Here is a 23,661-nt window from a genome sequence, read left to right as displayed (position 1 = left end):
AAATTTACAACAAATTAAGCAACTTTATGCAAAGAAAAATAAACTTGAAACAGTCAAGACCATTACGACTCGATATATCACACCAAAATAAAGACTTGGAAATATTCAGTTAATGTCACCACATGTTAAAAGATAAAATCACATGTTGTTACTAAATCACACAACAATACTTTAGTCATATATGAACATAATATAAGATCGTTAGAAATACACAACCTAAACTGTATTTGCATATTATCAGGAAATGTTTTGTTGCAAGGAGCAAATCAATGCTGCCTCATTGTTGTCAGAATGGTGTAAAATTATTGCCCAAAATCCGAATAAAATACTAAAAATTATTCTCAAGTAAGGTTACTCTGTTTGGAAAAGTCGAAATTTTCAATATCTCGAGGTTTTTTTTTATCTCCCGGGTAATTAACTGTATCTTCGAGTAAGCTTACGGTTTGTAATCGTCAACTTGAAAGTAGTGACGTCACATCCGTTTATCACGACCAATCAAATCCGTCCTGACTGCTTCCTGTGACTTGGATGGAAAGTAGATCACCGAGAGACACTATTTTCCAATCCATGACGTCATTTCCTCTTTCATATTGTCCCCAACTAGAAGTCAAGTAGATTAAACTGTCACCAGGTCCTTCAGATGTATATTTGGTAACAAGCTTTTCGATTCATATCCAGCCTTGAACTTCGAGTTGAGATTGCGAACACAATGTCAATCCTCTTGAATTCCATGTACAACATGTATTATTGCTGGGGCGTGTACGACGCAAATATTAGTGGTGCCGATAGAATAATACCACTTGTACCACAGATTACAGCGATTAGGAAAATCCATAGGAAAATTCTGTCAATAACCATGGCAACATATTTCCAATCTTCAGTCACCTGAATAAATAAATTCCAAAAAACAAAATTTTAAAAATAGGTTCAACATAAATGGTTCTGCTGTGGTCATTTCTTTATCTGTTTCTAATCTGTTAATACTTTCGTTTCTTGTTATCATTACGGTGTATACGATATGGGGTTAAAGTCAAGTTGAACATAAATTCGTCGTTGTTTGCGTTCCTGTTCGAGTGCTTTCCAAGAGTATTATACAATTCAACGGCGAATCGTTCAGGTTACAGTCAACTGCGCCCTCACGCGTCATGATCAGTTCGAGAATCGGTAATTGAAGTTGTGGATGACGCCGTCGTTCGGGGCATGACGCCAGTCAACTTACCTAATAAAGTACCTTTTGAGCAAATGGTTGTGCCAAAAATGACGCACATACTACATGACTAGAGAGTGGGCTGTGACTCGTTAGTGGGGAAAGGTATGATTTCTGTATCATGTAGTATATCTATCAGATGTCAGGTTTTTCAATTTTTCAAAACAGAACAATCAAAGCCTTGATTAGATTTTACATTTTGAAGAGTTCAGTCAAAAAAAGTGTAAGAAGTCTGAAGACAATAATTCTTTGGGACCCAACGAAAATCTGTAAATTTCCCCTAAAGCTTGAGAGAAACCAAAATAAAAATAAAAATACTACTCGAACAATATATACATATGATAATCTATCCCTAACAAGATATAAAGAGTGTACGGGATGAAAGAAAGAAAGAAAGAAAGACAGACAGACAGACAGACAGACAGACAGACAGACAGAAAGAAAGAAAGAAAGAAAGACAGACAGACAGACAGACAGACAGACAGACAGACAGACAGACAGAAAGAAAGAAAGAAAGAAAGAAAGAAAGAAAGAAAGAAAGACAGACAGACAGACAGACAGACAGACAGACAGACAGACAGAAAGAAAGAAAATCATCACACATTACTTACGCTGTCATATTCGACTTCATTTCTTAGGTGATCGGCTATAAATTTGACGCTCTCGGCAGCTTGTTTAAGTTCCTGTTTGAAAGACTTGGCTCCCGATAAGGTCGAATCCGGTCCCGTACTTAACATTTCGTCTGATATTGCATTTACAGTGTATCCACTACAGTTGAGATTTTCAAACATACCAACGTCACTATTTTGACGTTTCTTTTCGACTTCATTCAACATGAGTTCTTTGAGTTCCATACTGTCCCGTCGTTTTTCACCATATTCATCTGTGGGCTCCGGTCTTTTCATGTACAACAATGGAGGCAGAATATCTAAGAAAACTTTTTTGACCCAATTTGGCATTTCGTGTGTTGTCGGTGAGCGATAGTGGATATTCAAAACAATGACCGTGATGACAATGGACAGAGTCACCAGAACCATGGTGAAAAGAAGATACCTTCCGATCAAAGGAATCAATAAAGATGTTGGCGGGATGATTTCTGAGATCAGGAGAAGAAACACAGTAAGAGCCAGTAACACGGAGATACACAGTGTTATCTTCTCACCACAGTCTGACGGTAGATAAAACACCAAGACCGTCAAGAAAGAAATTAATACGCATGGTATTATTAAGTTGACGGTGTAAAACAAGGGTTTTCGCCTAATGACAAAATTGAAGGTTATGTCTGTGTAGATGTCAGGGCAGCAAGGGTAACGTATCGTATGTTTTGTCCCGGGCGAGGCTATGATATCCCATTCACCGCTTTCCCAGTAATCCTCTAAATCTACATCTTCGTCCATGGCATACAGATCGATGAGAGCTCCATCGTAAGTCCAAGAACCAAATTTCATTATGCACTGCTGTTCGTCGAAGGGAAAATATCGCACATTAATTTTACACGAACTTTTATAAATCGCGGGTGGTAACCAGTAAACTGTTCCATCAGGGTATACCAGGGCTTTGGTCATCAGAGTGACTTCGTAGTTTCCATCAGCACTGTGAAAGAGGAACAGAATATAATCAGGCTTTATTATTTGATATGTATATAAATAAATAAATAAACAAACAGACAGACAGACAGACAGACAGACAGACAGACAGACAGACAGACAGACAGACAGACAGACAGACAGACAAACTGACTGACTGACTGACTGACTGACTGACTGACTGACTGACTGACTGACTGACTGAATAAATAAATAAATAAATAAATAAATAAATAAATAAATAAATAAATAAATAAATAAATAAATAATCTTTAGTTATTTTTTTATTCGTATTGGATAGTTCTTTAAGTATATAACACTTGTCTCCCAAGAAGTCCAGTGAGGGCCATCCCTCATGGGGTGAGTGTTATATACATACAAGTACATTATATACTGTAACATTTTATTGCATGTTGGAAGTTCACAGTATAGCTATTCAATCTTCAATCCTACCCTAGCAAAGTGTAAAATTCTTTAAATTGCAGCAAAAACTAGCACTGCTATTCTTTTACAGTGCAGTAAAACCATGCTTCTAATGAAAACATTACACATGGACTTGATGATTTTAATGGCTGCAATTTTTTTTATTTTCTAACTGATAATCAACATGTTAACTTGACTACTTCTATATCCCCACTGTGTGCAGCACCTATGTCATTGTTTCTTTTGCATTAGAAGTTGTCTGATGGTGTGTAATAAATGTCATGTTACATGAGTGAAACACCAAGCCTACATCATTTTGGCTGTAAAAGATTGCATTACAACCTGTATATGTATATTGGTGAATAGTATTACAACAGCCTATATAAACCAAGTCTACTGCATAGATTAGTTGTGTAGATGAACTGACGGGCTGGCAGTGATACCGCCATCTTGTCAAATCTTTTTTAATGCAGTGTCTCACAGCCTTGATGCCAAAATACTAATGCCAATCATTTTTAGCAGTATTCAGCTCAGCCCTCACATTTGTCCATCAATTGTGCTAAAAAACAACCCTCTAATTTATAAACCGTGAATTTCTTGTACAAGTTTAAAGAGAATGGGCAAAATTAAAGTGATAGAAAAACTTGGGAGACGATTGGCGCTTTCACTATGAATTGTGAATTTGATGTATCTAGAGAACGTGTGGAAGTGGCGTATATACGATTTGTTTTTTCCAATTTCAACATGAATATAACATAAATACATAAATATCAAAATATATCAACACACACACACACACACACACACACACACACACACACACACACACACACAATTCTTGTCTTACTTGTTGTAAAGAACGATGTCTGGTAACCATAACATCTGTGAGGGGATTCGTAAAATTTGTATATCATCATATTCATTCGGATCCCATCGTAACTTGTAATCATTCCATTGCTGTCAACAAATATAAAATATATCACAAATTAAGGTCAACATTTCAATACTTCTCTAAATACGATTGATGACTATTTTAGTAAAGCGACGTAAAAATATATTAAAAGTGATGGCATTGTTGTAACATAATTAGCTCGGTTAGCTATTCATGTATGTGTAAGATACTGGTGATGATTAAAAGGAATAGGTAGAATTTTGAAGTTTGATCTATGAAATTTTAATGCTGAATTTGTCATCTAATTGTACTGGGAATATATTGAGAAGAATTGTACATTTATAAGATTTCGCATTCCTTGAAGGCTTTGGAGAAATCGGAAAATAGACGGGCACATCGAAAGTATCATGAATACGCATTTTTGTCATTCCACACTTCGTATTTGATGCGGTTGTCTTTATTACGTATTTGTTCACATCACTCCTGTCATATCATATAACCTCTAGACCTAGCAACACGTGATCAAAAATTTATATTGGGTCCATAAAACAGCCATCAAATTCTCCGACAGTAAATACACATATAAATCAGCGGTGTGTTTGAATCCTTTCCTACACGTGTATAGATTCTTCAAAATGTCAATCCTAGAACGGCCATTCGTCTTTTGCATGTAATGTGTTATAAAAATCTCCTCTTTACTCATTCTGCTTTCAAATAGGGTGATCAACCTCAGGATGTTCTCCCCTGATAATGCATTTATCTGTGAATAAAAATGTGCCTCTACTTTGGCAAGCAACGCATGTACGTATTGAAACATGTATGTTGAACGATTAACTACAACTTATTAAATATTATGAGAGCCAATACCCCAGGGAGGGTTCTTGATCAGTCGTTTAGATTTGCACTCTGTACAGTGTTACATTACCCTCTTCACGTTACTGATAAAACTCGCTATGAAGCTATGCATAGCTATGTGAATGTTACTGAAAGTTGGTTTATATTGGCGGTTGGGTACTATGACATATCCTATCACGGCGGTTGTTCTCCGATTACGAGTTAGTCAAGATATTATTTGTACTTTAATAAAGTGACGAGGTAATGATGATGGTAACCTCACTTGTGGGTCGGTCCAAAGTGTTAATTTTTCAACGTTCGTTTAATAGAGGTCGTTAAAGTGGTCACGAGCGATCTATCGTGAGAAATGTAATTCTGGTTAAAACAAATTAGTTTTAATGTGAATCACGAGTTCCACATACCGTTGTAGATGTATGTATGTATGTATGTATACATGTATGTATGTTATGTATGTATGTATGTATGTATGTATGTATGTATGTATGTATGTATGTATGTATGTATACATGTATGTATGTTATGTATGTATGTATGTATGTTATGTATGTATGTATGTATGTATGTATGTATGTATGTATGTATGTATGTATGTATGTATGTATGTAAAATGTGTATACACTAATCCATTGTATGGGTATAACGACAGTCATAGGTATCGTAGATTTCAAAGTTATTCTATGCACATCTATGACACATTGACCGAATTTTACTTAATTTCATAGATACACGACATGAATTTGTAAGCAATGCTTTGATGAATAATCTGTCAAATTAGACATAGTTTAAAAGGAAAGTTTACAAAGATGGAGAAAATCACGACATCACTAAGTATTCAAATTTAATAGACAGACTCTGTGGTGTAAACAGACACCTGTCCTCATCTTGCCTATAAGAAGGAACAATTTTCTAAATTACAAAGAATTGTTCAAATTGAAAAGAACGTCACTTAATGTAAATAAATGCCATTGGGTCTATAGTGTATACACTGGAGGAATGTACATCCACTGCATTGTGTATTGGAGGCGCGTAACCTGAGTTAAAGAGCTACGTTTCAATCCCAGGCCATTGCATTAGCGTTAGGATCACACGGGATCATTCTTTTGTTTGGACCATTTTTTTATAGCTCTGCCAACAACCAGTTTTCATCACACCTAGCTCTTAATCCTAATCCGAAATGGGCTATGTTTTTTTCTTCGTTTCTTCAAGTCGTTTTTTTTTTTGGTATGATTGTATGCATGGGGTGTGGGGATGTGGTGTATATTTGTAGTACATTACACCATAGACACTTCTCCACTGTCTATGATTACACCAACAGCTACAGAGAGTATTATGCGGTCTCTGGGCCAGTGACAATGTTTTCATGTATAACATTCCCCTACTGTCATTTCAATCAATCTCATATCGTATGAGATTACAATTTATCACACGGTAGTTACAAATTGAATAAACGTTATTATCAATGAACTGATTTCTTGTTCAGTAAAGAAAGAAAGTTTTGACTGTACGCGATTTATTGTAATGAAGTTTTGACGTATAACTGAGAGATAAGTGCGATTTATTGACGGGTACTAGTGTTTGTAAAGCACTAAAAGTATATATAGTGGAGCTGTTCATCTAATTGAGATGAGGACAATAGTAAGATGGGGGAATACTACAGTTTAATTATATATCTCTTCATCATAGATTTAGTCAATGTAACAAAGGACATGTAAATTTATTTAAAAAAAGAAAGAAAGAATATTTTGTAAAGACTTACATGCTTCAGCCAGACGTTTGTCGTCATGATTTGATTTTTCTCATCCTGAAAGAAAGTGACAAAAAATATTCAAAATTTGAGAATAATTGTTCATTATAACCCCTCTTCAGAATAAAGAACTTTCATAACAGCATAATGAAAATATTCCTTTCATTCTTTTCTTTCTGAAAAGCGTGGACGCCCAAAGACAAAATGACTATTACTATGAGTTAGTTGGTTGAAATTAGATGAAGTTACAATTTCATAAACATGTTATGAGGAGATTGTGCTAATACGTGGCATCTTATACACGTTTTTGTTTCCGCTGGTCAGAATAAGCTTATGACCGCGAGTCGTGTGTTTTCATACCAAAAATAGAATCACAACACATACCCCTAGTTCGGAAAAATAGAAATTGCTGGATGTTTTATGTTTATTTTATTCATGAAGCCTCGAATGTTTTCATGACAGGCTGACAATCCGCAATAGCCCCCCCCCCCCCTCCCCACCGTATTATTTGTTACAATGTACACGCATGTACATGTACATCTTATGATTGAATCATCTCGAGAACTCATTGATAGTGTAGCGCCACCATGCTGGTCACAATCGACACAACTACAGCGCAGACTCACCACATTGATAAGCTGTGATATTGATAATCCAAACTCTACTTTGAGAACTTCTGAATTATTGACCACCGGTCGTATAAGTCTGTTATAGCCCTGAAACAGTTTATTAAATAGACGTTCTTCTGCGTCGGCCGCGGTGTACCCTGGAACACAATAAAGGAGAAATGTTTTAAAAAATAATGACGAGAGATACACAATACAATCTTTCTCACAGTTACAACTCAACGAATGTAGGTTTAGCTACATGATTACCGTTGAATGTTGCTTTAAATCCTTATTGGCAGCGGTTTGAATTAAAACACCTTGCTGTTCAGTGTTATACAGGTACATAACTCAAAGTAAGGTTGACTACTGTAAATGTTCTACGCATATTAAACTTTAAGGATCTTAATATAATGAAGAGTAGTTTGTACATGGATTATGAGAGTCCAGATGAGTGTGTAAGATGTGAACAAATTGAAATTTCACACCATGCATTTTTTTGTTAACATATACCCTGTATTCATTAAGTGTGTGGACATTTGTTTCAGAAATCCAAATTTTAATTATTGTTCAGTATCGAAATGAATCAACTGATATAACGGAATTGGCCGCGTCAGCACGCTTGCATTGTACGTTCTTATCCATGACTGTGCACGGTATAATAGCTGACTTAAAAACACAACCTGGCCTAGCTCTGTTTGGGTATAGCAAACGTTGCCGACGTTAAAAAACAATACAGTGTCATTTCAAAGACTTTCTCAATAGGGGTAATTACTTCAGACAGCGAAGGAGATTAAGACGTGACCTGGCTCTATACGCAATTATGTAACGGGGAACGTTGGCAAACATGCAAGCGAAAACACCACGACTGTTCGACGACGAACGACCTACTAACTACTAAATATTATTCCGTACCATGGTTATCGGAGTTTATACAGATGTCACGTGACAAGAAATAGATTTCTAGTTTGACTAGCATAACCCTACTCGATCGATAACACGAACTGTCTCATACAATGAAAGTATCGTGGTTCGCCGGGAGATAATTTGTCGGTGGGGGAGTTTCTTTTGTTTTGGTGTGTGTTTTGTAACGGTACATATTGTACTGATGTTCTCATTAAAAGGGAGAGAACAAACGAGTCGTAAAACGGCCATTCCAATCAAATTAGCCGCGAGGAGGCGAAGTTGTGTCGTTAATTTGGTTCTTGCTGAGCGACGTTTGGTTGACAATACACCACCTTTAACAATGTCAACATAGTTTCGTTTTTATGGAAATATTTAGATTTTACATTCCTTTTACAGGTTTAATCCCAGCTTTTATCATCACGAATTCTCGTCAATCATTCAACGAAAGCTGAGTCGAGAGTTTACTAAATATTTCAAAAATTTAAAACACTTATTCTACTCTATTCAGAAAGATGAGTGGGTCACATCTCATGTTAGGATCGGCAGGTATAAACCAAAAGAGACAACTAACGCTGAGATATTATTGATGTTGTGATTATCGGCTCGGAAATACCAAAGTTCACCAAGAGTTTAAAGTGTATTATTAGTCCTAATGCTCCGTTCTAATTCAATTCACAACCGAGTGTGGCGCAGGGAATTTTTATCAACCCGTGTTGACACAATGAGACTGACACACTACGGCTTGGTTCGTTGTATTTCTCTTTGCGGATTAGGACCTGGATACATTATGTAATACTGGCCATCAATGGCAGACAGGATAAACAGTAAATACCTAGCCAAAACTTGTTGTGTCATCATCAACAGAGACCACCAAAGTGACCGATTGTATTTTTTTCTGTTTGTTACATTAGTGGTTTGCTGGAATGAAATGTATTTCAAAACGGAGAATATGTGGAAACGCGTTTGTCTCAAGTTCTACGAGCAAAAATAAAGAGTCAATTTTGTCGAATCCCAGCTTTGTGAACATCACATTGTGAGTGATAAAATACAGAACCATAAATATTGAGAGATTTATTCAAGATAGATTTAAAGAGTTCTGTAATTAGTGTTAACAGAAGAAAGTTGAACTTTCTTTAAATGTATTTACACGTATCACTACATGCGCACGACCTTGAATTCATTGTGGTCATACATAGCCGATACACGTCTTGATGTTACTGTCTGTAACACACCTTGAGATGTTAAACATACAAGTCTGTGGACTAGATAGGCCACTATAGGTAGCAACCACAAGTCTTCTCTGTAGACATGTCACCTTAGTCATGCTGCCGTTACAAAGCATATATGACTAGCTTGATAACAGATTCTTCTGAACAAACTCTGTCCCTCATTGCCACATGTAACTATTATGTGTGAGATAGCTCAGATACACCGCTATCAAGCACAACATATGGCTAGGCTTAACAAAACTGCTGGTGAGTGACATTTGTCAAGCCGGGTACTAAAGTCTCTGAGCTGACTGTGAGTTAGCAATACATATTTTAGCTATGGTGCACTTTGTGTATTGATCTATCAGGTTTATGGTCTGTAAGATGCTACAGTCGTGATATACGCTATACTATCAGCTACCACTCACTATCACAGTGGTTTAGAAGCCTGATAGGACTGAGCAACACAATCTTACAGTCTACATTGTACACTGGTCACCAACAAAATGACACAAATATACAACTAGCGGTAGGCAAGCATTTCATTTACACTGAAACAGAGCTTGTTACAAACAGAGCAAATAAATAACTGAACTACATTTATAACACTTGACTCAGCATGCAAGTACAGCTAGACAAGTATTACGTATTACATTCCATCATTTGATAAAAACAGTTTTATGGCCTCTTTACACGACAGCTCACATTCACAGACGAATTTCAAATTCCCCTGTCATTCCATGTACATGTAAAGATGCCATAGAACAGTTCTTTTCAAATCGTACATGCCTCAGCACTCTCAGGTACTTTCAACATGATATATGCCGAGTGTAATTGAATCCAATTCAACTGTTTGCTGTACCTGGTTGTAACTATAGTTAAACTTAAATTTGCTTGTCGCAGGCTATAGCTGCAAAATCGCTAATTTAAAATACTTTGCAATTGTACAAATGTAGTCTCGGAATCCGGAGTTGCAAGAAGTGCTTGAAGTGAATGCAGGTTTCATCGTTCATTGAACTATCAGACAATCTCTAGATTGTGAATGAATTACCAGTCGATCACCGCCGAGGTGAAACAGTGCTAATTATAATTACAAGTTTCGTTGGTATCTATGGGTAACATCACGTTTCACCCCCACGGCTCGTGTAGATTCGTTAAATCGTAAATGCATTGTAGACTACAACGGCTGGACACTATATCACGTGAACATTAACTTAAAACCAGTGATTATGTTATCATATTATATTCTGTGAGAAAGCTAGCCAAATTTAAATTAGTTGAACAATCTCGAGTAATAATTTATGCATGTGTTTATATATATATATGCCACATTTTAGGCGAGATAATATTTGATTGTATATCGAACAATAACATATAATAGAGAACAATACATGTCAGAAACATTTAAACAAACCGGTCCCTAATGGTAACCATTGTCCAAAAACAAAGAAAAATGTAGACGAGATTGAATTAAGAAGGAAAATGCCAGCATGATTCTACGAGGAAATATGTCATACTCAATAAAATTTCATAAGTTACTGATAAATAATTTTTGAGTAAAAACGAAACTCTCGGGGAAACTATGAATATAAATTCCTGGCAAGTAATAACAATGAGTGTGTCAAGGACAAATCCTTTTTCAAAGATGTCTTCAAATCGCTGAGGATGACGGGAAATATTATTGATTTTACTTCGTAACCGTCATCACAACCGGATGCAATCATTGTCCAAGGCTAGGTCAAGTCATGTACGGTGAATCATTTTTAAAAAAAATATGAATTAGTGACACTATATACGATGGTTATTTATGATAATCTTAAGTACGATTTCTACATATTTTAGTGTAAGATATCGACGTATCACCGAGTAGAATGATCTTTCTCGTTATGGTTTTTGTTGTCAGCGACGGGAAATTAACCTGCTCAGTCAATCTGTTTGTACCAATATATCACAGCACTAGAAAGGCTCATGTGTGGAAACCATGTCATAATAATTAATAGATTTTACTTGAAGCTCGTTTATTGTTAAAGTAACAAATGCCAAACGTAATCTAGCTGACGGCTACATCTACTATGATGATTGATAATGTCTCGAGGTGGCAAGCCGTGAAGTTCAAGGTGAACAACTCACATTTGCTTGACATGCTATTGGCATGTATCTATGTATGTATGTATGTATGTATGTATGTATGTATGTATGTATGTATGTATGTATGTATGAACACCACATCTAGAACAGTTCTATTGACTACCGTGGACCTTTTCGTATCTTGGTATGTCACAACCTTGTATATATTCAATCAATCTCGTTCTGACCGTACGGGTATAGCCTAGACTTTGAACTGATTGCATTTTGTTCAACCTGACGATTGCACGTTCCGTGTATCATGATAAGAGTTACGGTAATTGAAATAATAAAGTAATTATGACCCAAAGGCGAATCCTTCAGGGAAAAGATTTAGAAATGCTAATTGAAAGAGGCCTTTATAGGTCACCAGGGCAATGTAGAATCAAACTAATTGATACAAGAATGTGACCAGCAATGTATGGCAATTGCATTAGGAAAACCCAGTAGCCAGCCATACATACATACATACATACATACATACATACATACATACATACATACATACATACATACATACATACATACATACATACATACATACACACACACATACATACATACATACATACATACATACATACATACATACATACATACATACGCACGCACGCACGCACGCACGCACACACACACACACACACACACACACACACACACATACATACATACATACATACATACATACATACATACATAGTTATCCACCACATATCACTAGTCACAGTAAAATATATTATAGGCTCTTGAAATATTCGGCTAGGATACCTCGTAACTTGCATTTTGTTTTCATAGTATGGGGCCTATGGTGTAGTATAATGTTACATGTACAACAATTTTCACTGAACTGCTGCGTCTAATCAATAACACCAACATACATAAATATTTCTCAGGCAACTATTGTGACTTGGTAAAATATTGCAAACGTTAAGTGAGTTGGGCTGAAAACCCCCCAGAAAATCGTATTTACAGTTCCATACTTTATCGGTGAATCAATATTGTCATTTGGTTGCCTCAAGTGACGTTTTGAACAAGTAGTTACAAATTCAGTGTATTGGCAGTGGCAGGGAAGCCCAACATCTACGCTTAGACCTTTGCCATTGTGATATTCTCTTAGGTTGATGAAGTCTTTTATTTGTGAATATAGTTATATACTAGTACAAAATATCGATGCCTCTGATAATGACATATACAATAAAAATTAGAATATCGATATTTCGTGTGAAACTCACAGGTCGTACTTGGTGCGAACGATGACACGTAACGCTTGACATGGCCAGTGCCAACTTATAAAATTCGTCCATAATGTCGTGCTTCTCGAAACTATTCTTAAGTTGATGGAACAGCTACTTCGATAAACCACCTTACTGCATTTGGGTATTAAAACTGTCATTGGAAAACGATATAAACGATTCTAAGAATTTATTCTCTAGAGATTTTCGAGATACCTTTTACAAAACGTACATTATTAACGTAACTGTAGGCAGATAGTTGTGACCGTGGGGTATGTCAATTCGACCATTGTCAATTTTGTGACAGCAAGGTTTTCACAATTGTTCAACAAGCTCTGTGGTTGATCTATCAAACGCATTGTGTTTGCTTAAGTTGAAACGGTCAAGTGAGAAATTGTTTTAGGTGGTATGTGAGAAATTCTGCTCGTATTCAATCAACGCTGCACCGTTCGATCGAACCATTCATTTGATCGCAATGGCCATTTGTGAAGTTATTTTAGTAGTTAGAGATGATAAAGTTATGATTTCATATCAAAACTATGAACTACGTTGCCTCAAATCAGATCAAATCAAATCAAATCAAATCAAATCAAGTCATGTCATGTCATGTCATGTCATGTCATGCAAAATCATGTCATGTAAAATCGAAAGAAATCAAGTCAGGTTAAGTTGAAATTGACGTTTGACATATTACATACACTTCACATTACATCTCTATGATATTGTATAGTGCTGTTAATTTATGCTTTTCTCACTCAGTTGTCAATCATGACAATACATTTCGACCTATCTTTTAAGATTTACAGTAAATTTATATTCGCAATACCTTCAATATCGATAATGGCGAATAACACTTAAATCATAAAAGCTTTGTACAAGTGGTGAACGCCTTGCTGGAAGCAAAGCACTTAATTTAAGTAACAGTAAACATCTCGACCGTCGACGGCTTTTGAAACATCCATACAGCGTTATCTGAAGATTCATATCCGAAGACCTAACAACTGATGATGTAATGTACACCCCGAGGTAAAGCACAGTTGACATCAAAAGAAGCTGTCATGTTGCCTAGTTTCCCTACTCTTCAAACTGCGAGTGTAAGACGACGGATATGCCTGAAGCATTTCATGGACCCCCGAGATTATGGACAACGAGTGATCTAGTAAACATCTGGTAGCTGTCGTGAAGGCACGTCTGACAGGCGATATTAAAAGTGTCTGAATTGTCATTGAAACCATTCGAGTGATGTGGTTTCATTTCAACACGAGAGAGCAAATGGTGCAATCGATCTCAATATTGTTCATTTCATGGGTCATTGTCCTGTGTCACTATGTTCCAAGCCACCCATAAAGCATCACATTTCAGTACTCTAACAAAAGTGAGTACATTCGACTCGCAGTATATCAATATTAAAAAATGTGTCATCGAACAGCAGTAAATGTTTCAGATATGATTCTTCGATAATAATTATATCATAGGTTTCACTGATATACCAGTACAGGTTTACTGTTATTTTATGCTTATTTTATTATTTCTTACATTTTCCTAGGATCTAAAATAAATTAGCTACAGAATAACTCTAACTCTGATATCCTATGCATATGATATTCCAGTAACACGTAAGAAACATGAATAACCACACGATATCTCTACCTGAGATATCCTGGTAAATCTAATTAAATAATAACCACAGAATAACTCGAACTGGTGTGATATCAATACCTGGCATGAGTTATTTTATGTGGTTATTATTATTTCACGCGTTTTACATTACCAGGATACCACAGGTGGAGTTATTTTGTGTGGTTATTGTAACTGTCATACGTTTTACCAGGATATCACAGGACTGGTGGCGTTATTTTGTGTGGTTATTATGTCACACATTTTAACAGGATATCACAGGTAGAGTTATTTTGTATGGTTATTATGTCACACATTTTACCAGGATATTACAGGTAGAGTTATTTTGTATGGTTATTATGTCACACATTTTACCAGGATATCACAGGTAGAGTTATTTTGTGTGGTTGTTATGTCATACATTTTACCAGGATATTACAGGACTGGTGGCGTTATTTTATGTGGTTATTATGTCACACATTTTACCAGGATATCACAGGTAGAGTTATTTTGTGTGGTTGTTATGTCATACATTTTACCAGGATATCACAGAATGATAGAAGTATTTTGTGGTTATCATTATTTCATACGTTTTACCTAGGGTATCAAAGTAAGATGTATTCAGTGATTATTACTTCATATATTTTACTAGCGCATCACATGTAGACATATTCTGTGATTATGACTTCATTCATTTTACTAGGGCATCAAATATAGAATTATTATGCCTTGGGGCTGATGACGTCAATGAATGGTATAATTACACTGAGTGGCTTTCCTGATTACGATTCATCACCTTTGTGGCTGCAAGAGCACCTTAGTAATCTGTTATACATCTTGGAAAATTCTTATCTTTAATACAACATGCAAATTACACTTTAGGGAAATGAAGAGCTCTTTTTACTCAATTGGCAAGCCCACTCGGCAGGAGGGACTTGTTGGGGACAAATTCAAACATTAAAAAAATGGTACTGGTTGGGCTCAGATAAAAAAAATCAGGTTTTAAAATTAATCTACGTTAGACTTATAGCCATGATGATTTCAAATATAGAACACAATTATATCAGAGAGACAGCGTCAAACGTTCAAACATGTTTTGCCTTTCGAAGGTTTCTTCATATTCATACTCTGATATACAGGTACGACTTTCATCTGCCATGAATTCCGAAACCTACGTTTAATTTATAAAGTGCCATTGACTCATTTAAGCATTGCGTCTAAAAATAGCCCTCCTAATCGTGAATAATCAAAGAATGGGTCCCTAATGAGATGATGTACAATTTAAGCAAGCCTGGATGCAAAACATAGCTAGCCTTTCTTTTTTTTGCATGTGGCATTACAATGCTATGAAAGGTTAGAACTCAGAATTCATCGATCTAAATGTCAGAATGTCTCATGTTGGCAAACATAACCCTCTTAATCGTGAATATTCAAGAGTAGTTCCCTAATTAGAATTGTGTGTAACTTGACCTACCTTTAATAGATACGAAAAATAGCCATTCCATTATAATAATCCATGGAAGGTTCGAACTTAAAATCCATTGATTAAAACGTTAGAATTTCTCACATATCAATGACAGTTTATCACGTGACCAATAACAATTAATTCAATTATTAGTCACCCGCGAGTCATGTTGAGTGAATGCCAAGACTAGCTATACAATTAGAGTTACGTATCATTTAAGTTATAATAACGGTCTTGTAAGAAATTGTTTTTGGTCAACGAATTACATCAGTTCGCCGAATCGTTCAAGTATCTGTGTATTGATATATATTACAAATGTAATTCCCAAGGGAAAAAAATCACTGGTTTGATCATAGACCCCCTGCACGTTTCGTGTAGATAGGGTCTATGGTTTGATCACTTTCCGTTTGACATCCACAGCGACCAATGCTAATATTCAATGACAAATCTCCACAAGTTCTGTTATCCACAATGTTTCGAGAGAGAAGAAATTTACCCGAAACAAAAAATGGGCATCAAGTAAGCCTCGGTCAGAATTTCTACGCTTGTTCTCGAAGTATTGGGGGAGGGGAGGGGTTATGTTTGTAGATATTGGTAACCTTGAGGGTTAGTCATAAACATATATGTGATCAATTAATATTTATTAATGATATAGAGTTTGAGATGTAGACATACATATCATTTCTAGATGATTAACGATTGGCTATTTGAACGTGTTCTGTTTCAGAACAACACATTTATCTTTTTTTTTACACAGTGTAGACTAACTGCCCGATACCAACCAATTATGTTCGTTGTCATGGAAACATATCATTTTTTAGTCTAGGCAACTTATGATAGTGACTGTTGTTATCCCAATACGGTATACTAGTATGTTTGATGATTATTCAATTTGGTGGTCTGACGAGATGATGGTACGTGAGAGAGTGACATCACTTGGTTTTAATTCAACGTAAATTAGTATTCCTTGAATAATTAACTATCTATGTAAATTTATGAAATACCTAACATTACGAGAGGATTCTAGTAATCAATTATACCAGGATTTAGCAAAATGCACATTCGTCATTTTTCGTGGTTGATCAAATTATAGTTTAATAATCAGTTTGAGACCTCTGACCTTGAAGGTCTAACAGTTAAGTTGGAAAGTATTTAGTATGATTAGTTAACCTCGAGGAAAAAAATGTGAACGTTGAAGTTAAATTCCACATGTACTTATCGACCGGTTTAATATTTTGTTCACTAATACCACCTCGTGTACATCCCATGTGGGTTTCTTGAGTTATAGGGATTAATTATACCAAAGGTATTAGAGACCGCAAGAGTCTCAAAATCCACCTGACAGCATCCTTGTAATTATGTTGTCTTGGATCAATTTCTCAGAAAACGTATCTGACCTTTGACCGCAGTTTCATCTTATGCATGAACAGTAAATCATCAAATGCGGCGTCAACAAAATAGTAAATTGGGGTCTTATCTAAAAGATCAGCAGTTTAGAAATTGTTTAATTCTGTGGCACTTCTGTCATTTTTATGCTGTCGTTTTTTTGTCATCACATACGTCGTCCCTGTGTGCTCCTTACTGCTTGTTAGTGTGTGGAGTGTGGTGAGTGGAGTTGCATTCTAATCGAGCGGTATCATCGTCAATGTTCAAACTACCCGTATCCGTTTCAGGTGTTCGTGGTGTATTTCAATACTGTAAATGGATCGGAATTATCTGTCAGCCAGGCGGGTCGGGGACTGTTATCACAATGACTTGATGAGAAATGGAGAACACCAACGGTACTACAGTATATTATCTTGTTGTTCTAAAACCGCCGGATTAACTCGAAGAAAAGATTGCAACGTCTGGGCTCGCCACATTGACACACACGTCACATTCTCGTAAGATACTTGAGGATACAGCGAAGAAATTAAGAGACGTAAATGCTCTACAAAGAAGACATCGAAAGTTTCACTGTCAAGGCTTAAAATCAAGATCATATCCAGCTTTGACAGCTTGTCAGTAAACGTGATTTGGCGAGGAAACTGGTAGTGTTGAAATTTCGACGAACCGTACTAATTACTGTACTCCGTTTTAAAGAGCACCTGCTTCTGAAACATTTCTAGAGTCTTGGCAGCCTGTCACTGTTCATAGAAAATGTTAAGAGTGTGTTTTTACTTTCTAGCAGAAGATTACTTTAAAGCCAGTCCTTTGGGAAATTATCTGAAGTCGCTCGCAGTAGATCCTTGTAGAAGTTTGTGTAAACAACGCTGACTCGCTTGGCTTAGAATATAAAAATAAACATACAACGTTTACCATGGTGAGAGTACATTTTACAACATATTCCTCATTGAATATGACGGTGAATGAACACAACATACATTAGAAACCAGGCGAATTAGCCACGGAAGTCACGTTCACCATGATTAAAATCTTTCATTTACATACTGTAATTAGGTTGGTGAACTTACGTGTTTAAGCTAAGTGGTCTGATGGTGATATACAGTTAGAGGTGAAAATGAAGCCGGATGAAGTATTTTGCCTGTCAATCAGCAAGTGTATTAATTCACTGTATCAGCGTTCAGAACTTACCAACACTGTGTGTGTAGAGTATATGTACGTCCAAAATGAATGGTCTTGTTTCCTACAAAGTTCCCTCACCGTACGGTGTTGTTCACTTCTACTTTTTTAAACTCAGTAAGAGATAGGAAGACCACTAATGTCATTGATCCTTCGTAGTAACAAAGACTGATTACAATGCCAAATACCTGTCCTTTCTCATTACGTAGTATTATCATTCAAATCGATTCGTTCTGTTTAACGGTATTTGGGGGCATGCGCACTAGGTCTATTCATGTGATGCTGCCTCCACGGGCTACTCAAATAAACAACGTTAAGTTGGTGAATCTGGAATATTTCAGAAAAGTCTGTAATTATAAAGTATAAGTTGTTGAACCGTTTACTGTTATAGAGATGAAGTGATATGTAAACCTACCCAGCAACATATCGGTGTGACAAGGCAATATCGTTAGCAGACCTGAAAATACAGTTCAGAATCTGTAATTTGTCGGTGGGATCAATAGTAACTGCTCAAGAGTAAATAAACAACAACGCATGTAAAAACGGGGGGGGGGGGGGTGAAATATTTGAGGTAGGTGGGCGGGGATGAGAGGGGTAGGGTGTGTACATCACATGCGTTAGATACATATGTTTTGTGTACATGTATCATCGAACCTTCTATTACCAGTTTCATCAGAGGCATACGTCTGATATGTTATGTAACATTTTCGCACACCTTGTAGAAGTTTGTGTAAACAACGCTGACTCGCTTGGCTTAGAATATACTAATATCTAGAAACATTATTTTTCTTTGGTAAAAATAGCCCGTGTTGACGTTTTGCTCTAATAATAAACTCTAATTTGCTTGTTTAGCCACTTGCCTCGGTAGGTAATGTTGTTTATGTTATGTTATGTTATATTAGTTTGGAATGCTGGTCGCGATTCCATTGAAAAGAGATTACGTGAAATCCCAAGTCTGAGATCTCTGTTGAGTAGTACGCTTTCAATTTGAATGGTTGGTTCAAGCTTGTACGCATATATTAAGTAGCATCACCACTACTATGTTTTCTGGACTGCTAATTTCGTTTTTTTCTGTAATTCTATGGATTGGAAGAGTTAATAAAAACCATTGACGTACCTTCTATTAATGCAAACAGCAATAACAACAACAAGAAAGCATTCATAGTGTCACTATACTAGTCTCGTCGTCCCCGCTTACTGACTTCCTAGTCGCTAGTGTGACGGAAGTGTCCAGATGCATCTAAGATTCCCTGCAAAGGAAAACAAGAAATGTCGATGAGTCAACATTCTATTATTTACACTGTCTTGTTTGTTACGTTGATGATACCGTATCTATCACCGTGTTGTGAACATTACTACGTGTACACCCAATGATAACCCAGACACTTTTAATGAGATCTTGACATCTTTTCTCACATTCTTCAGAAAAGGGATATGAGAACTATCCACTGTGCTAGACGTGAGTGTTACAGTGTTATTTGCGTTCCTGACATGTTTATCGGGATGATCGTTGTCGCTTCTGTTGTTCTGCTTGCGGTGGCATCCGCGACATACATGCCCCATGATTAAGTGCAGTATCCACACGACCATACGAACTCTAATTCAAACATGACATGTTTATACACCACCGCTCGTGACAGAATATTTTCTTTTCCCTCGTTCAATTCCAACGTACCACAATATCCACAGCGGAATGCACTGCCAGAGTAGCTGAGGGTATAGTCCAGTATTACAATAGTCCATCACTGCGCAGCAAAATTATCTGGGTGACGTTTTTCAAAACTGTGTTCGTGGTTACCTTCCAATTATAATTTAAAAGATAACGACTCGGCACCTTTCAAGCGTACGAGATACACACACACGTATGGTATTGTTTCACAGAAGTCACGTGACCCCGTAATCTAGAAAGTTGGTAGTGTATTTCTTTAAATCCAGATATTCACCAGTCCTCGTTGACTCGATGTCTTCTAGAAGCTGTTCCAAGTTACCAGACGCGATGAGAGGAACGAAAATGGGAGTCTGAGTTCAATTTACAACAACGGTAAATACGCCATACCAGTACGCCAGGAAAGATTATCGATTACTCCGTTGGCCATCGATCCAATACCGCTGCAAAAAACGCCCCATTCGTGAATTAAATGCAAAAAATAAACATACAACGTTTACCATGGTGAGAGTACATTTTACAACATATTCCTCATTGAATATGACGGTGAATGAACACAACATACATTAGAAACCAGGCGAATTAGCCACGGAAGTCACGTTCACCATGATTAAAATCTTTCATTTACATACTGTAATTAGGTTGGTGAACTTACGTGTTTAAGCTAAGTGGTCTGATGGTGATATACAGTTAGAGGTGAAAATGAAGCCGGATGAAGTATTTTGCCTGTCAATCAGCAAGTGTATTAATTCACTGTATCAGCGTTCAGAACTTACCAACACTGTGTGTGTAGAGTATATGTACGTCCAAAATGAATGGTCTTGTTTCCTACAAAGTTCCCTCACCGTACGGTGTTGTTCACTTCTACTTTTTTAAACTCAGTAAGAGATAGGAAGACCACTAATGTCATTGATCCTTCGTAGTAACAAAGACTGATTACAATGCCAAATACCTGTCCTTTCTCATTACGTAGTATTATCATTCAAATCGATTCGTTCTGTTTAACGGTATTTGGGGGCATGCGCACTAGGTCTATTCATGTGATGCTGCCTCCACGGGCTACTCAAATAAACAACGTTAAGTTGGTGAATCTGGAATATTTCAGAAAAGTCTGTAATTATAAAGTATAAGTTGTTGAACCGTTTACTGTTATAGAGATGAAGTGATATGTAAACCTACCCAGCAACATATCGGTGTGACAAGGCAATATCGTTAGCAGACCTGAAAATACAGTTCAGAATCTGTAATTTGTCGGTGGGATCAATAGTAACTGCTCAAGAGTAAATAAACAACAACGCATGTAAAAACGGGGGGGGGGGGTGAAATATTTGAGGTAGGTGGGCGGGGATGAGAGGGGTAGGGTGTGTACATCACATGCGTTAGATACATATGTTTTGTGTACATGTATCATCGAACCTTCTATTACCAGTTTCATCAGAGGCATACGTCTGATATGTTATGTAACATTTTCGCACACCTCATCTTGCTGTATTGGCCCTGGGGGAATTCACGGCTTAGTAATGAAATATGTGTTTTTAAAGGGTCACGGTCTGTACCTGAACTGTCTTTCAAATTGGAAGTTATTTTTGTGTCATGCTTACATGTTACCTCACCAAAAGAACAGGTTTAATTATGTCTAGCAACTGATACAATTCCAACCATTCACACAGAAATTCACATGTTGTTTTTAAAATATATCACCATGGTATAATTTTTAAAGCGTCATATTCTCAGCTTTTAGTGCATACTCAACTACCTCTATCGCTCTACAGCCTGTTTCAGGTTAGTGTTCACTGACTCTGTCTGATATAAAAATCCAGAAATCAGTGAGAAACTACACATGCTATATTGCTACACTTTAAGATGACAAGATCGCAATTCTTGCTACATTTTGTCTAAATGAAATGAAAGCCTAGACACAGACATGCGGGCGCCAATGTTTCGACGTCTGCGTTTGATGTCTACATAGTAGCATGTTCATTTCATTTAGACAAAATTTAACATGAAACTGTACTCATCTCTATCTTTTGGTTTTGTTTCTGCGTGCACATGGTTATGGAGTATCAAACAGAGCCAGTGAATGCTAACATGAAAGGAGTTGTAAGATTCCCTTTAAATGTTACTGTGGATTTTGTATTTGCATCATGATTTTGTACTGCCTTTACTCGGAATTGGGGTCTCACTTACATTCTAAACCACTGTGACTTTACATGCTCCTTATAAACGTTAACGGTTCAATACTCCCAGACACATATCTAACTTTCTCCCTGATTCATATACAGTGAGCATTTGTCATTCCGGACACAATACTACACTGAAAGTAGCAGGAAATCGAAAAAATATCGACATCAAAAACTTTCAATAAGAACGTAATGAAATAACAAATACTAGCTCCAACAACAACATGTGTACACGTTTTTCTAAATGCATTTCAAGAACGGAACATGTTGGCAAGCAAATGCTTTCAAATTTAACAAACATAAACAAGGGGAAAGTGACAACAGATTTGTCCAAAGGCAATGTTTGCGACAAATATTAGTCCTTCCTATTCATTATCAAACGTGAACACTTGGAACAATAACACAGGAACGACGGACTCATTTAGTGACAGTTCAGAAATATCTATAAGTGTAGCCCGAGGTAGGTATTGTATAATACCAAAGCGTGAGGCTTTATATAAATATACAACGTACACTAAAAAGCGGAATTCGATCACCAAATGCGATAGATCTAGATCTGTAAATATTGAGAGGAAAATGGTTCACTTTTATACGTCGTACAAATAATGCAAATTTATTTAGTTTATGGTTCATGTTTCAACGTTTTACACGGAATGTTGATTATGCAGCATATAGGGAACCTAATAAACTACCGCGATGTGCTGTTGATTGTCCGATTTGTTAGATAAGGATTCCGATGTGTAAGTAATACGACATCCAAAGTATGGCCTAGTCAAAAATATAAGAACTATTTACTGAAATTGTACTGTCATATGGTAATTTCCCTCTCGCATATTCAGTCTAGCGGATAAGTGTTTTAACCACTTAAATGCTATTAAGCAAATCGACCAAATGTGAGAGCGTGTCACTGCCCTTTCTCATCATTAAGTTCTTCCGCTAGGTGTGACATCACTACTCACTGTTGACAATATCAAACAGTGGTGTTTTATTTTGATAAGTTTAATAATATTTGGGTTGACGCCAGTGAACAGTTAACACAAAATTTAAATTTATGCAAATTACAGTATTTTGATTTGTGTAGCTATGGCTCTTTCAAATATTTGAGATGTGGCTTCATCATATTGACAACACAGAAGCCTGCCTTGTCTAGTGAATAATGCATGTCCATGAAAATCACTTGAAACCTGACGTTACAGCTGAGATTGTTGACTTTGTGAAACAATCTAAACAGTCGTGCCATTTTTCTTCTCAGAATGTGATGTCGATTACTTTGCCTTGTGGTGTTGTAAAATCTGAACATATTAGTAAAGAATTAGACATTGCATACACATCCCAAGCCCCACAAATATAAGGTCCCCAATCTAAATCAATAGCCAATCCATTAAAGTT

The 23,661-nt window shown here is 36.5% G+C and overlaps 2 protein-coding genes across 2 annotated transcripts in view; one reads left to right on the top strand and one right to left on the bottom strand.

The window, feature by feature from the left end:
- Positions 1-23,661, top strand: part of LOC144443383 (dolichyl-diphosphooligosaccharide--protein glycosyltransferase subunit KCP2-like) — a 466,884-nt gene that overhangs the window by 295,205 nt on the left and 148,018 nt on the right. The window lies entirely within an intron of this gene.
- The window catches only part of LOC144443877 (neuronal acetylcholine receptor subunit alpha-2-like), a 50,236-nt gene continuing 26,667 nt past the window's right edge, over positions 93-23,661 (bottom strand). The window contains exons 2-7 of the mRNA XM_078133469.1: positions 19,544-19,676; positions 7,334-7,473; positions 6,720-6,764; positions 4,064-4,173; positions 1,819-2,800; positions 93-885 (exon numbers count right to left, since the gene is read on the bottom strand). Coding sequence (XP_077989595.1) covers positions 745-885; positions 1,819-2,800; positions 4,064-4,173; positions 6,720-6,764; positions 7,334-7,473; positions 19,544-19,589 — 1,464 coding nt within the window. The 5' untranslated portion in view covers positions 19,590-19,676 and the 3' untranslated portion in view covers positions 93-744. The remainder of the gene's footprint in view (positions 886-1,818; positions 2,801-4,063; positions 4,174-6,719; positions 6,765-7,333; positions 7,474-19,543; positions 19,677-23,661) is intronic.

The sequence above is a fragment of the Glandiceps talaboti genome, chromosome 12 (assembly GCF_964340395.1).
Source record: "Glandiceps talaboti chromosome 12, keGlaTala1.1, whole genome shotgun sequence".
Lineage (NCBI taxonomy): Eukaryota > Metazoa > Hemichordata > Enteropneusta > Spengelidae > Glandiceps > Glandiceps talaboti.
The sequence above is the reverse complement of the archived record's forward strand: the minus strand, read 5'-3'. Positions and strand labels throughout refer to the sequence as shown.